The sequence below is a fragment of the Diabrotica undecimpunctata genome, chromosome 9 (genome assembly GCF_040954645.1).
Source record: "Diabrotica undecimpunctata isolate CICGRU chromosome 9, icDiaUnde3, whole genome shotgun sequence".
NCBI lineage: Eukaryota > Metazoa > Arthropoda > Insecta > Coleoptera > Chrysomelidae > Diabrotica > Diabrotica undecimpunctata.
In genome coordinates, this window is record NC_092811.1 from 116,793,272 (window position 1) to 116,808,850 (window position 15,579).

Below are 15,579 nucleotides of genomic sequence, written 5' to 3' on the forward strand. Positions count from 1 at the left end.
GCACGATAGACTGTCTCCCTGGCGTAATACAATATGTGTTTGAAAAGACCTTGATACTCTGTTTTTTACCTTGACTTTGCACTCAACTTTCGAAAGAGTTGCCTGTACCAATGTTATTAGATGCGACGGAATATCTAGTTCTGCCATGGTATTATAAAGTGCGCTTTTGTCTATACTGTCATAAGCGCTTTGAAAATCTATGAAGAGGTGGTGGGTATCCACAGGGTGACCTTTCTTTTCGGAATCCACATTGGTATTTACCTATTTTTTCCTCAGTATATACTATAGTTTATTTTTATGAACGAGAGAGTAATTAGCATAATTTTAACTGGTGGACCACTGGACCACTCCATGGGCGTGCTCAAGATTAATTGAAAAATTACTTTGAATAATTGTAAAAAATAAATGAATTATTTCAGTGTTATAAAGTGTTATGTGTATGTAAACAAAAGTGACCTCTTTTATCACACACTATATTAGAACTGACTGGCCTACATTAAAAAGGGTTTTAAAAAATTCACATTTTTTTTAATTTTTAAAAATTACAAAAGAGAAAAAGAGTTTTTAAAACCGTCTAAGGTATGTTAAATAGATGAATAAAAATATTAATATAAAACTTACAGCTACTTGTTACAAATCCAAATCAGATTCAGAAGATGAACTTTCAGAACCAAGATTTATAATAACTGGCTCGATCACTTTATCAGTAATATTGTCCAGCTTCCACATTTTTTCCTCTTCTTTAATAGTGTGATTTACTGCCTTTTCCCAGTTTTCAGGTTTTACATTATTTACGGCCTCCAAAAACAACTGTTTAACATCATGAATTTTAAAAGTGGTATTTTTTCTTGAAACTTCACTCTTTATCTGTGCCCATACCAGTTCAATCGGGTTTAATTCACAATGATATGATGGGGATCTAAGTACTGTCATTCCACGATTTTTGGCAATTTCATCAATTTCGTATTTTTTAAATTTTTCTTTATGAAGGGCACACAACGAATAAAGTTCCTTTCTTATAGATCCGGGATGGTACGTAATATTTTTTGAACTCAGCCAATTCTGCAAGTCTTTTTTTAACCACTTGGTTGTGGGCAGTCCTTCTATAAGTCTGGAGTGATAACTTGCATTATCCATTACTATTACACAGTTCTTAGGAAGAAGATATATCATTTGTTCGAACTATTCTTGAAAGACATCAGCGTTCATGTCTTCATGGTAGTCACCGGTACGAGTTGATTCAAAAGTTAATAAACCACCTTCAACAAAACCGTCTGAACTGCCAATGTGTACTATTATCAGCCTGCGTCCCTTTCCTGATGGTGGGTTTAAACCAGTAGATAAGTTATTTACAAAAGCGTGCCTTTGACTTAACTGTAACAGTTTCATCCTGCCAAAATTTATTTGGTGTATGACCCTCGTTGATCCATGTTTCATCAAGATAAAATATTTTTCTTTTTTGGTTTCTCATTTCCTTTATGGTTCTTAGAAAATGTCTTCTCCATATGACAATATCGCTTCTTTCTAATAAAATAGACTTTCTGGGATTCTTTTTCCAGCGGAAGCCTATTTCTTTTAAAAGTTTCCATAACGTACTTCGACTCATTTCTGGGTAATCCTTATCATCTCGAACTGAGACAAGAACTTTATCCAATGTTGGAAATTCTTGTCTAAAGAAGAATTCATGCACTTTCCGTCGAAGTCCTTCTTTAAAATGATATTCTATTTGAAATTTTGGTTTCCCTGGAGCATTATGTGGCATTTGAAAACTACCACATTTCTCTTCTTTAATAACTCTGTAAATCGTAGATTTCCCAACACCAAGTGTACTGCTAACTAACTCAACGGTCTCATCAACACTTTCACATAAACGTTTGTCTGTAAATGATTTAAAACAATTAAGTATTAATGTTTTTTCATTAACTGTTAGAGGACCAATTTTTCGGCGTTTACACGGCACTTCCAAATTTTCCATAACACTAGTATACACAATAAACTGCACCTTGCAACTGAAGTACCTACTTTTAGTGAACTGTTAAGAATTTTGAATACGCCACTTGGACCTTCCTATATACAAAATGGAAAAACCCACTATCACATTTTCTGTGGAATAAGTTTAGAAGGTAATTATCTAGTCAATTACTGTCGTAGATTCCTGTAATTAAAGAATTAAATGTTTGATTGTTGAAACCCTTACTTCGTGGAATGCACTCATTTCAGATAAAATAAAACGTTTTATTTTATCTAAAGAATTAAACTTTATTTTGCAAATAGGCAAAGAATTAAACTTTATTTTGCAAATAGATAAAATAAAACGTTTTATTTTTCTAAAGAATTAAACTTTATTTTGCAAATAGGCAAAGAATTAAACTTTATTTTGCAAATAGATAAAATAAAACGTTTTATTTTATCTAAAGAATTAAACTTTATTTTGCAAATAGGTAGGTACTTATTAAACTTTTATTGGTTATATATAACCAATAAAATAAACATCTTACATTTCTTGCAAATTCATTAGTACCTGTTAACCTCCATCACTCCGACACTGGCAACCTTATTTAGGGATTAGTAATCCTCACAACTATTGTATTCTATTCTGCTCCAACCTTTATACCTGGTGGTCATACTCAATTTAAAACTGTTTTCCTATATACTTCTGTAAACTTGTTGACAAATATCTGTTTTTCATTGAGTCACAACAGTTTAGGGATTTGCATACATAATTTATTGTTTTATTACTCTCTCATACATAAAAATACACTATAGTAAACGATCATAAAGTATATAAGGCAGTATTTTGTAAGCCGTATTTAAGAGGGTAATTCCTCGATAGTCGTCACATATTAGTGGATCCCCTTTCTTGTGAATAGGTATTATAATACCTACATTCCAACTATCTGGGAGTTTTCCTTCTCTCCAAATGGATGCAACAAGTTTTATTATGTATTTTTTTAGCGCATTTGCTCCATACTTGAACAGCTCAGGGGGTATACCATCTTCTTCAGGGGATTTGTTGTTTTTTAACCTTTTTATTGCCTTGGCAACTTCTTCTGTTGGTATATTATTTTTCTCCCTCTCATCGTCTACGTGTCCACTGTGGTCATTTAGTCACCTCTCGGTTGCCTATATTTAATTTCTCAGCAACATTCACCGCCCATCTCTCCACTATTTGATCCGGCTCATTGATAATTTTGGCTTCCTTACTTTTTATTATGGTTATTCTAGGTTTAAATTCTTTTCTGTTGTGGTTCACATTTTTATAAAATTTTCGCGCTTCGCTTTGTGAATTGAGCTTTTCGAGTTCCTGTAGCTGGTTTTCTAAATGTCGTTTTTTCTATTTTTTTAGTATCTTTTTCTCTGCTTGTCTGATCTGTTTGTACTCTTAATATTGTTCTAATTACTATTTAAATGGGAATAAGCCAGAATTTTGTATTTTGAGAACGATTTCCGAGATGGAAATTGAAACGTAATTGTTTGTACTCCTCTTGATTTTGTCTTGTCCTTCTGTCTTGGAGTTTCCCATACGCCTAATTCTTTTTTGAGTTGCCTGCGCGCATTCCGCATCATACCATTATGTCCCCTTTCTTTCTTGTTTCTTCTTTCCTAAAACTGTTGTTGCTCTTTCTTTCAGGATATTTTCGCACTCATTCCAGTAATTATTTATGTTTTCAACAGTACTACTCATTTGGTCTTTTAGTTTTTCTTTAAGTTTGTATTCAACTTTTCTAACTATCTCAGGGTTTCGTAGTCTGTCCACCTCAAATTTATCTTCTTTGCTTCCTTTACCTTTTTTTGCGTTAGAGATTGGTGCCTTTAGTTTAGCCTGGACCAGGTAGTGATCGGAGTCAATGTTTGCTCCACGCCTAGTTTGTTTATATTTGCTTTACTTAGGGTACAGGTTTGACATCCATCATATGTCATCCTAGGAAGGATGCACTGATTGAACACTTTGCTCCTCAACTAATGAGGTATTTTGCGGTTCTTATCCAACTCAGTGCTTCTATACGGAGTAGAAACGTGGACATTGAAGGCGAAAACTATCAAAACTTCAGGCTTTTAAGCTGTGGTTATACAGAAGGATCCTAGAGATACCATGGAGAGACAAAGTCACCAATAAAGAAGTACTACGTAGGATGAACATAACCACGGATTTGGTCAACATTGTGAATTGCCGTAAGCTGCAGTACTGGGGACATATAATGAGAAATCAAGGCAGATACGAGCTACTCCAATGCATTTTGCAACTTTAAATTAAAGGAAAAAGAGCCCCAGGATGAAGAAGAATATCCTGGCTTGCTAACCTAAGGGCATGGTATAGAAAGACTTCAACACAACTATTTTTTCTTTTTTTCCTTTTCCCATGGTGTTTATGATTCATATTTTCACTTAAAGATGTAAGTTTTTATTTTAGAGTGGTATCGTGGCTATATAATACAGTCTGTTTAGTCCCTTACATAGATTTAAATGCATATGTGTGTATACCTGTAGCATTTCTATCAGTTCAAAAGAGATTAGAAAGGAATGGAGGGACACAACGATCAAGAATCCACGAGATGCCTCCATAAAAGGCTTTTTACTGGACTGAAAGCTCCAACCAAAAGAATTCTCGGTATGCTGGAAGCGAAATTGGTTTTATGGCATGGGCCGAATTAACTTTCTTGGCCAAAAAGAGAACCGCTGATTGCCACGACGAAATAGACGGGGATGTATATTAAGAATGGTTTAAGAAGACGTTAATTCCAAACTTGTCGAAAGACAAAGAAAACGTTGTCGTTTTGGAAAACGTGTCATACCACTTCCGCAAATTTGATTATCTGAAAAAATTGTGGAACAAAAAGCAAATCAAGGATTGGCTAATCGAAAAGAACATTTTCTTCTAGGAAGATTACCTAAAAAGCGAATTACTGGATACTGCGACCGCATTTAGAGACGAGTACGACAAATACAAAATTGAAACAATTGCGGAAAAATATCGCGTTAAGATTTCGAGACTGCCGCCTTACCATTGCGAGCTGAACCCGATTGAGATGGTAAAACGGTAGAACGGTTGATTGTCACGTCAAGAAAGTAGAAGAAAAAATGTGTGCAGTGGACAATTTCCTGGAAGATACTGAACCAGCGATAATTAATATAGAAGATGATTCAGAGGATGAGGACGATCTAGATGTGGATTGCGATTAGTATTAATTAACGAGAAATATCTCAAACACACCTACCACTGTGCCGACATGAGCGGCATCGCTGCGCGCCGTAAGACCTACACTGCATTCTATTCTACCTGTGGCTTCTACTATCAACAACCATATCCCGGATGAAGTTCGGACATGCTTGCTATCCGGCTCATTTATACAAAATAAATATAATTGACAACAATCTTTGTGATATTTGAAAAGAAACGGCAGATTTGCATCATATATTTTTTAATCATATTTTTTTAATAAAAGATGGAATAAGAATTGGTGAAGAAATCATAAACACCATGAGATTTGCAGATGACACGGTAATTATGGCTAAGAGTATAGAAGAACTACAAACTTTACTAGATGCAATTAATAGTGAATGCATTCAAATGGGACTTGACATCAACACAGATAAGACCAAATTTATGATAGTATCAAGGAGTCCAATAAATAATGAACAACTAACTCTTGGTGGATAGCAAATAGAGAGAGTGACAAAATATAATAATCTGGGAGCTTACATCAACACAGAATTAGATCCAGACCAAGATATCAGGGTACGAATAGAAATGGCAAGGGCAGCGTTCTTAAAATTCAAGCAATTGTTCTGTGACAAAAATCTGAATATTGCGCTGAGACTGAGGTTTGTTGAATGTTACGTCTGGTCGCAACTATTGAACGGGGTTGAAACATGGACATTAAAAGCGCAAATAGTTAAGAAGCTTCTTGCCTTTGAACTTTGGATATACCGGAGAATGTTGAGAATTCCAAGGACTGCCAGGGTCACCAATGAGGAAGTGCTGAGAAGGATGGGTCGAGACAAAAAATTGTTGAGAACAATAAAAGTACGCAAGACTGCATACCTTGGACACATACTGAGGAATGATAAATATAGTCTTCTGTAGGTCATCATGTAGGGTAGAGTCGATGGCAGAAAGGGAATAGGTAGAAAGAGGAAGGAAAGTGAAATAATTCGTCTGTAGACGAATTATTCCACGTTGCAAAAGACAGAGAAACTTTTAGAAATGTGGTCGCCAACCTCCGTTAATGGGGTCGGCATAGGAAGAAGAAGAAGATTTTATTTTATTTTTCATATTTCAGTCTAAAATGTAATTGTAGAATAACTAGTTTAGACTTTAATATTTAATGTTTTATTTTTGTTTATATATCTAAATTACAGTGGTTTAGCCAGTATTTGTTTTAAAAAATGCTCAGAACGACCCCTAGGCGAGAAAATTATGTTCATACTTACTTAGTTTCTGGCTGCATGGACTAATCCTAAAGCCAAAAAAAGTCCAGCCTGGGAACCAGGTATCTCGTAGACTAGCGGCGTCATGATATTCCAAGTAAGTAAGATAAGTACCAATAGTTCCCAACAGAGTGGCCTCCCACATTGTAGCTACCTCAAGAGCACCTAGAGATCGTGACCACACCACCAAAGTAAAGCAAGAACTAAAAATACTGAAGTCTGAATGCCCGCTTACATCTCAATACTCTGAAGCGTTTACTCTAGAAGAAATTAACTCAGCAATATCAGAAGTTAAGACTGGAAAGGCACCCGGCTTCGATAAAATTCATCCAGAATTTTTACTCGACTGTGGAAAATATGCTAGGAAATGGCTGGTTGATTTCTATACAGATATGATAAAATCAGGGGAAATCCCCCACTTACTAAAAAGGGCCTCCATTATAGCTATATTAAAACCGGGAAAGGCAAATGATCAGCCTCAAAACTACCGACCGATTGCACTGCTGAGCTGTGTCTATAAACTGTTGCAACGATTAATCTACAACAGAATTAGTAATAACATATTTAAATTGATACCTATTGAGCAAGCAGGGTTCTGACCTAACCGCAGCTGCACAGATCAGATCCTATCCCTAACAACACATATTGAAGCAGGTTTTCAAAGAAAGAAAAAAACATCCGTTGCTTTCATTGACCTATCAGCTGCATACGACACCGTCTGAAGACAAGGACTAATCTGCAAACTAATCCGTGCCATCCCGTGTCAAAAGATAACTAGACTCATTGATAGCATGCTCACCGACAGACCTTTCCAAGTCACAATGGGCAACTCAAAAAGTGTCCAAATGAAGCTCAGCAATGGACTGCCACAGGGATCTGTTTTGGTACCCTTTTTGTTTAATTTATACATCGCGGACCTACCTAGGACAAATTCGCAGAAATTTGGCTACGCTGACGACTGGGCCATTGCAGCAAGACATAATGGGAGTTACAGAAACAATACTAACGGACGACCTTGCCATTATGGGAGAATACTTTCGCAAATGGAGGCTACGGCCTAATGCGACGAAAACCGAAATGTGCTGTTTCCATCTAAATAATGCCCAAGCCAACAAAAAACTGTCCGTTCACTTTGAAGACAGACTACTAACTCATAACTCAACACCAAAATATACTGGAGTGACTCTTGACAGAACTTTAAGTTTTAAAGAACACCTTCAAAGAACGGCAGCAAAACTGAAAACGCGAAATAATATAATCCAAAAGCTATGTGGTACCACATGGGGGTCCTCAGCCTCCGTACTCAGATCATCTGCTATCGGACTTGTATACTCGACAGCTGAATATGCTTCCCCAGTATGACTCAATAGCAAACACACGAAGATTATTGACACCCAATTAAACCAGACAATGCGAATGATTTCAGGTACAATTAGACCAACACCCAACTATTGGCTTCCCACATTCCACCGTCGAAACTACGAAGAAGTCACTCCCTTCTCAGAGAATATCGAAAATTCCAGTCTAACCATCAACTACCCATCCACCATGATAGGCGTGATATCGAAATGAACAGACTGCGCTCCAGATATCCTGTCATGTTAAGGGCCACCTCCTTACATCAGAAACATTTCGACCTCACCAACGCTTGGAGAAGACAATGGGAGCGCGACTCACCACAGGAAGCACAGCAAATGGCCTGTATCGATCAGAAACCGCCAGGCTTTGAACTGACCCGGAGTACATGGACAACGCTAAACAGAATAAGAACAAGAAGCGGTAGATGTGCTGACAGCTTACATAAATGGGGAAAAGCCCTTACTCCGGAGTATGACTGTGGTGCGCAACGACAGACCGTCCGTCACATTGTTGAAGAATGCCCCCGAAGGCGGTTCCCTGGAGTTTTTGACGAGTTCCTGAATGCGACCGAAAATGTTTTAGACTATATTAATGCATTAGATATTCGTTTGTAATACTCCATGTAATGTTTTATATTGTTTTTTAAATATGTGTTCTTATTGTATGCCATACGATAAATAAAAATAAATAAATGATATTCCAAATTTTTCATTTTCAAGATGCACTTTGGAAATGCATTTTCCTCATGCACAAAATGCAATTTTTATCTCTCGGGCATAAATTCTATGTACAAACTTTCCTGGCACTCTCCCGAATCGATTGCAAAAATATTCATCTTTTTGCGGAAAATTGAACCACGAGATGATCTATAGATAAACATAACCAATTATCACCGTGTCATAATTCCAATTATTTCATATTTTTATGGATGTAGTTTAATTAAACCCACATTATCAGAGAGCGTATATAAGAGTCACAACAGCTACTTTTGGAATTATTAGTTATACCAACTTACCTAATTTTAATTGATCATCAGTATCTGGTGTTTTACAACAATGCTTTGTAAAATATTTTTATTTGCTTTGTTCGTTGCAATGGCAATGGCGGAAGAAACTGCCGAAGAAGCGTGGCCAAAATACAAGGTAATATTCATTATTATTGTTATGATATGCTATGAAAATAATTTGATTCTATTCTACTCATATCACTCAAAAATTAAGCGATATATGAGATAGTCTGGTCAAATCCGTATATGCGCACAGATAGTAAAATTAGAATCTACAAGACTTGCATACGACCGATCATGACATATGGCATAGAAGTGCGAGAAGATACCAACAAAACGAAACAGATGCTAAGGGTTGCCGAGATGAAAACCCTAAGAAGAATAGCTGGAAAAACAAGAAGAAACAGGCTGAGAAATACAAACGTTAGAGAGCAGTGCAAAATTAAAGATATTGTAAGATGGGGAAGGCAGCGTAAAAGGATGTGGTACAGTCATGTAAAACGAGTGGATAAGAATAGACTCCCAAAAATTGCTCTAGAAAATAACCCGCCCGGTTCAAGACCTCCAGGAAGACCACCTAAGTAAAAGATTTTTTTTGTTTTTCACTGAAACAACTTTTCTTAACCCTAGTTAACGTTTCTTTAACATACGTGTATGCTAACTATACGTAAATTTTACGTACTCAGTGATTTAGGTTTAGTATTTTCTTTTTATTTCATATCTAATTAAAACAAAATGGTTTAAATTCAAGAGAAGTTTATTTAGGAACGATACAAATAAAAAACATTGAAACAATAATAATCCAAACATAAACAACATAAAATAGATACTTTTGACACAGAACAGAATCTTGTAATAATATATACACGATAAACCTGTGCATATAATAAACATTACAAATATATAAACGATAGCCATATATTGATGTACACATTCCATACACATTTTTATTTGATGCTCTCCACACAAGGCACTCCCACACTTGTAACATTTGGTAGTTGTCATTCGTTTCTTTGCTGTAGAGCATAAACTACAGTAAGTCTGTTTTCCTTTCCCTTAGAGACCTCGGTGGTCTTCAGCAACACGCGTTAAATTCAAAAGCATGGAAAGACTCTCTTTGAGACTTCTTGATAAAGTCGGTACTGTTTGGAGTCTTATTTGTTGCCACGGCTTGGTTAATTGTTCATGAAGTTTGAGCATAAAATTTACTCTTGACAATGGCTCCTGTTTGTTTTTAGTTGCATTGTGTTGGTAGATTACAAAAGCGTTTACTCCTGCAATATTCATCATATTGTAAAATATGTATAGTGGCCACCTTCTAGTCTTCCTATTACAGCAAATGTTCTAAGATATTTGGTCAAACGTATCTACAGCCCCTTTAGTTGAATTATAGGTATGGATTATATCGGGTTTTGTTGTTTCATGATTAATGCTTCCAGAAAAATGCATAATTGAAAGTAGAAGAACTATCTTATTTTGCTTAGGTTTATAAGATAGTAAAGTCATGTTTTCATTGTACACAAACATACTGCTCTTCCAAGTTTCGTTATCGAGCAATTCAGGAGGTATTTTTCCGGAGTGTTCTGACCATTGTCAAATTGTAAGAGGAAGATAATAATTTATTTGCAAGAGAGATGCTGGAAAACCAGTTGTCCATTGTCACATTACGTCTACTACGTTTTCAATAAACAAGTTCCAAATTTTAGATATTGGAGCAAAACTACTTTCTTTTTTATGTTCTTCTCTTGTCAAGAAGTTATCAAATCGTAAAGAATTGATCAAAAAGTTAAACCTTTCTTTACCCATCATTGCTTTATATTTATGGCCACAATAAGTGCTATCAAACAAAACGTCAGCTGAGAGGTGATTATTTTTTAAAGCCGCAAATAAAAATAACAAACTTAACAGTGCTTTCAGTTCAGGCGATGTCGTTTCTAAAACAGTAGCTTTTTTTGTCTGGTACTTCTCTCGTAACTCTGCAATTTTTTCGTTTGTACGTAGCAAAACGTCCAGAATCTGATCTGTAAAAAATAAATTAAAAACATCTATAGGTTCTATAGCATCTTTAGCTAAGTTAGTTGGACCTGGACGGGTATAAACAATATTTCTGGATGCGACTTTACGACCTCCATCATTTATTGGTAAATTACTCCACTTATAACCGTTAAACTTACCTACTAAAGACTGTTTATCGCATATTATAACAGACGATTTTTGTTCAATACGGATATCAGTATATGTTGATTCTGATGACGGGTGCTGCGTAATTTTAATTCTTTTATGAGAGCATGTATTTCTTGTTTCTTTGTGAGTTTCTGCTGGTGTATCTGCCCAGGTGTTAGCTAGTTTTGTGAAGACATTTTCTTCGTCCTGTGTAGGATCATAGTCTCTATCTTCAATACTATCGTCGCTGTCAAATGGATTTTCTAACTCCTCTAGATCATCTTCTGTATCACTTACATCACTGAAGTCTTTTATTTATAATTTCCTCCAATTAGATTAACATTTCATTTTGCAGACATCTTATTTATATGTTAATTATAACAACACGTCACAATTACGTAAAAAACTTTTTACACGGATACTAACCACACGTATCTTTTACGTACAGAGTGTAACTACTACGGTCAAAGCCTAACCCAAACCAGAGGACGGTAGTTCTCTGCCCAAACTAAAATCAAAGCGAGTGCGAGTATTCATTTGTTTTATTGATTGGCCATGAAGTGAGGTTAGCATAGCCCACGCGGCTCAGCATTTCCACGTTTAGTTTTCTTTCAGTAGCTGTCAGCTAAAAGCTGTTAAAGGTTCATTTGGTACTTATCAATTATTTGTTTCTAGTCTGCAATTTAATTCAAGAAATATCCGTATAATTTTGGTATTTTCGTTTTGTATTTGTATTAACTTTGCTCTTAATTCATATATTTATGCACGCAAAAATATTTTGACACCTACGAAGTAACTTGTTTAATTATTTTACAGAAAGATTATAACAGATCGTACGACGCCGAAGAAGACGCCAAGAGGTTCGAAGTATTTAAGAAAAACTACGACAGGATCATAGAACACAACAAAAAGTACGAAGCTGGGGAAGTAACATGGAAAGCGGGACTGAATCAGTTTACTGATAGATTCCCCGAAGAACGTGAACATCCCGAGGCGGCGATTGATTAGGAAAAAGATGTTGTATCACCATAACATTGCCGAAAGTTTTATGAGTATTAAATAAAATTGTTTTAATTGACAAAAAGTAGTTTTCTTTGAAACTATTATTTAAGATGACAAAATAAAAAAGAGGTACAGTAGTCTATACTATAGAGTAGAGCCAAGTTTTCTCTATTTTTAATATTTAAATAATATTTTTAAAAAAGTATTTTATTCTTTTTTGGGCTTTGGATTGCTTGATCCACAATTAAAAAAAACGTTATGTCCAATTTTTATTGTTATTTATAAAAATATAAAGTATTATAAACGTTCATATTATAAAATGCATTACTTGTACCTGGAAATACGAGCAATAAAGCTTAGAACTATTAATTTGGTCCCATAAAGTCGACCTCAACATCTGCGTCTGGCTTAATGAGTGTTATCACCACAACTCAAATGTTTGTAAAAATCATGGCAATATGATGGAAGGAAAGGTATCAGTGTTATAATATCTTTATAGTTACCTGTTTTCGGAAAAAGATTCTTGTGTACTACGTATAGCTGGTAAAGAATCAGGCAATTTTAACGCATACTCCTTTTACCCTATGACGGCTGATATGTAATTAGATATGATCAGTGGGCCTCAAACAGTGGGACGTTAATATTTAATTCAGATGGCTTGAAAAGTAAAAATATTTAATTTCCTCTATTTTATGTTCAGTAATAATATTACAGTAATGATATATATAATATCAAAAACAAATAAAATGAATATACTATGTGTATACAGGGCGTGTTAAAAGAAGTGGGACGGAATATTTCGAATACTCGACTCGAATACGAAATTATTTGTCGATATTAAATGTTCATCAAGGCCTCTATAAGTCTCTATTTTGCTTAGAGTGAAAATATTATACGAATGGTTTTGCATGCAGTTAAATTGGAAAATAGTTGCCAAGTTGCTGGTATGTCCAAATTTGAATAAAATACATCCAAGACTTTACTGTCTGCAGACACTGTATTAAATATAAACTTGAAACAAATTGGCACTAAATCACTTCCGAGTTTCAGCAAAACAAAATGTTTAAACACGTGTAGTCCAGTAATTAATACCAAAGCTATTGAGAGTATGCAGTCCAGTAATTAGACCGAAGGTACTTTATCGTTTAACTTAAACACACCACAAAGTCCGAATTGAACCATCGAAACACTTTTTTGTTACTTCTTTTACTTTTACTAACAAATTTTTAAAGTGTGTATAAAGGAGATTACAATTATTATGACACTTGGTATTTATTCCTTATTTTTCCAATAATATGTTGTTGTAAAGGCATAACTTTGATTATTGAATAAACCTACATTATACGATACGTCAGATGAAATTAAAAAAAAATTAACATGTAATAAATTTACTGTTTAAATAAATATTCCATACTCGTACTATTGCAATAAAATATTAAAACCAATAAACGATTACTTGTTGAGCAGTGCTGATTGAAACAATCTTCTTCTTCTTCTTCTCGTGCCACTCCTAGCGGAGATTGGAAATCATCATGGCCACTGCGACTTTGTTAGCAGCGCGCCTAAAAAGTCCAATCGAACTACACCCGAACCATTCACGTAGATTACGAAGCCACGATATTTTTCTTCTTCCCACACTTCTTTTGCCCTTAATTTTGCCCTGCATGATATTTCTTAAAAGTTCGTACTTTTCACCTCTCACAATGTGCCCCAAGTATTCCATCTTTCTAGTTTTTATCTCATTTAGAATTTCGCATCTTTTGTCTAAAGTTTGGAGTACTTGCGTGTTAGTGACGCGGTCCATCCATGATATTCTGAGAATGCATCTATAGCACCACATCTCGAAAGCTTCGATGTTTTTTGTGGTCAACTGTTTTAGTGTCCAAGCCTCTACTCCATACAACAGGGTAGAAAAGACATAACACCGCAGCATTCGTATTCGTAACTTTATGTTGATATCACGATTGCAAAAGAGTTTGCGCATTCTATTAAAGACTGATCTAGCGATTTCTATTCTACATCTAATCTCTTTTGTTTGATCAGTATCGTCTGTGATCCAAGCACCTAGATATTTATAACAGGACACACGCTCAATCGTTGTATTGTCTATTACAAGATTAGTTCTGATGTTCTTTGATTTCGTGATTACCATAAATTTAGTTTTTTTTCAAATTAATTTTCAAGCCGTAACTGTTACAGTATATATTGAGACTTTGAACGAGATGTTGTAGTTCTACTAGCGTTCCCGTTAGGAGAACCGTATCGTCAGCATACCTTATATTGTTGATCGTCTCACCATTTATTATCAGACCAAGATCTTCTTCCTCGAGTGCTTGTTCACAAATAGCTTCACTATACAGATTAAATAAAAGTGGCGACAAGATGCATCCCTGCCGGACTCCTCGACGGATTTGAAACGGATTTGAAACAATAGAGCAGTAAAATGTTATTCATAAAGGTAGTGTAAAATATATCGCCGCTTATCTGGTCCGCTAGTAATAAAGTTACCAGCATTTTATTGCAAAGGGATCTTCTTAAGGTGAAAAATATTTATACCTCTTTTCTTTCGTTTATGATCAACGACTCGAAAATCTTCGTCATAGTTTTGCTTGTAATATAATGTACCAACTTCGCCTTGCCTGACTTGAAAATGAACTGCTGACTAAATTGGAAACGGTTCTTTGTTTGTAGTAAGTTTCCGTTTAACAAATATTGCAGACGTGTTTTCGTAGAGAATCTCAAAATTCTGAAAGATTATTATATATAATATTCTAAACATATCTGAAACCTCCATGTTCTGTACCTAATATTTATTTGAGCACTGTCTAATGAACTGTTGTCAGTCCCGAGGTGTCATAATTTCCAAACAACCCAGATTGGTTCAATTAAAGCATGACAGGTGTCTACTTCCATGTGAGTACCCTTCAATAAGAACTTTTGATTTATTACTCTGATGCTGGAAATTTCCATAGTATCCAGTAGAAAGCCATGGTAAGCGCCATGTTCTTGTTCTGGCCGTAACAGTTATCACACCATATAATGATTTCTTCAATATTGCCAATATTATTGCAAATCCACTTAACAAGCGCAGACGCCAACTCGTTCCCCCCACGGACAGTTGGGTGTTGGGTGCCTTGTTTATGTCTATATGTGTTTCTCTCTATTGTCTTCGGACTGGGAAGTGTATTTTTGAACTTAATAAATAGTGATCGCTACCGCATGTTGCCTTCTCTGGACTCTTACATCTTATACTCTCAGTCGGGTTTTTTGTTTTGTTACAATATAATCGATTATTGATTTTATGTTTCGTGTTTCTTGAATCCATGTATAGCTGTGTATCAGTCAGTGGTGGCTCGTGGCTTGAGAGACAAGGTCGGCAAGGTATTTTTTGTCTCCTCAGATAGGTATACCGTCTAATAAAGACTTCAAACATCATAGGAGATTTTTTGTTGTCTTCTTTTTTGTTTTTTTTTTTTTTGTTTTTTCCTATAAATTTAGAACCTAAACATGTTTATAATTTAACTCTAGTCTACGTTGTTTGGAAGTAGTTAAATGGGTTATAACGTCATCGTAAAATTTATTGAGTTTTGGAGAGATTTTAAAAGTTTTTTTTTCTATTG

General features: G+C 35.2%; 1 protein-coding gene across 1 annotated transcript; it reads left to right on the plus strand.

Annotated features, from left to right (window-relative positions):
* Window positions 1-8,775: 8,775 nt before the first annotated feature.
* On the plus strand, window positions 8,776-12,041 carry LOC140449902 (digestive cysteine proteinase 3-like). The gene is made up of 2 exons (XM_072543318.1): window positions 8,776-8,930; window positions 11,774-12,041. The coding sequence occupies exons 1-2, from the start codon at window positions 8,844-8,846 to the stop codon at window positions 11,963-11,965; spliced, it is 279 nt and encodes a 92-aa protein (XP_072399419.1). The 5' UTR covers window positions 8,776-8,843; the 3' UTR covers window positions 11,966-12,041.
* Window positions 12,042-15,579: the final 3,538 nt, after the last annotated feature.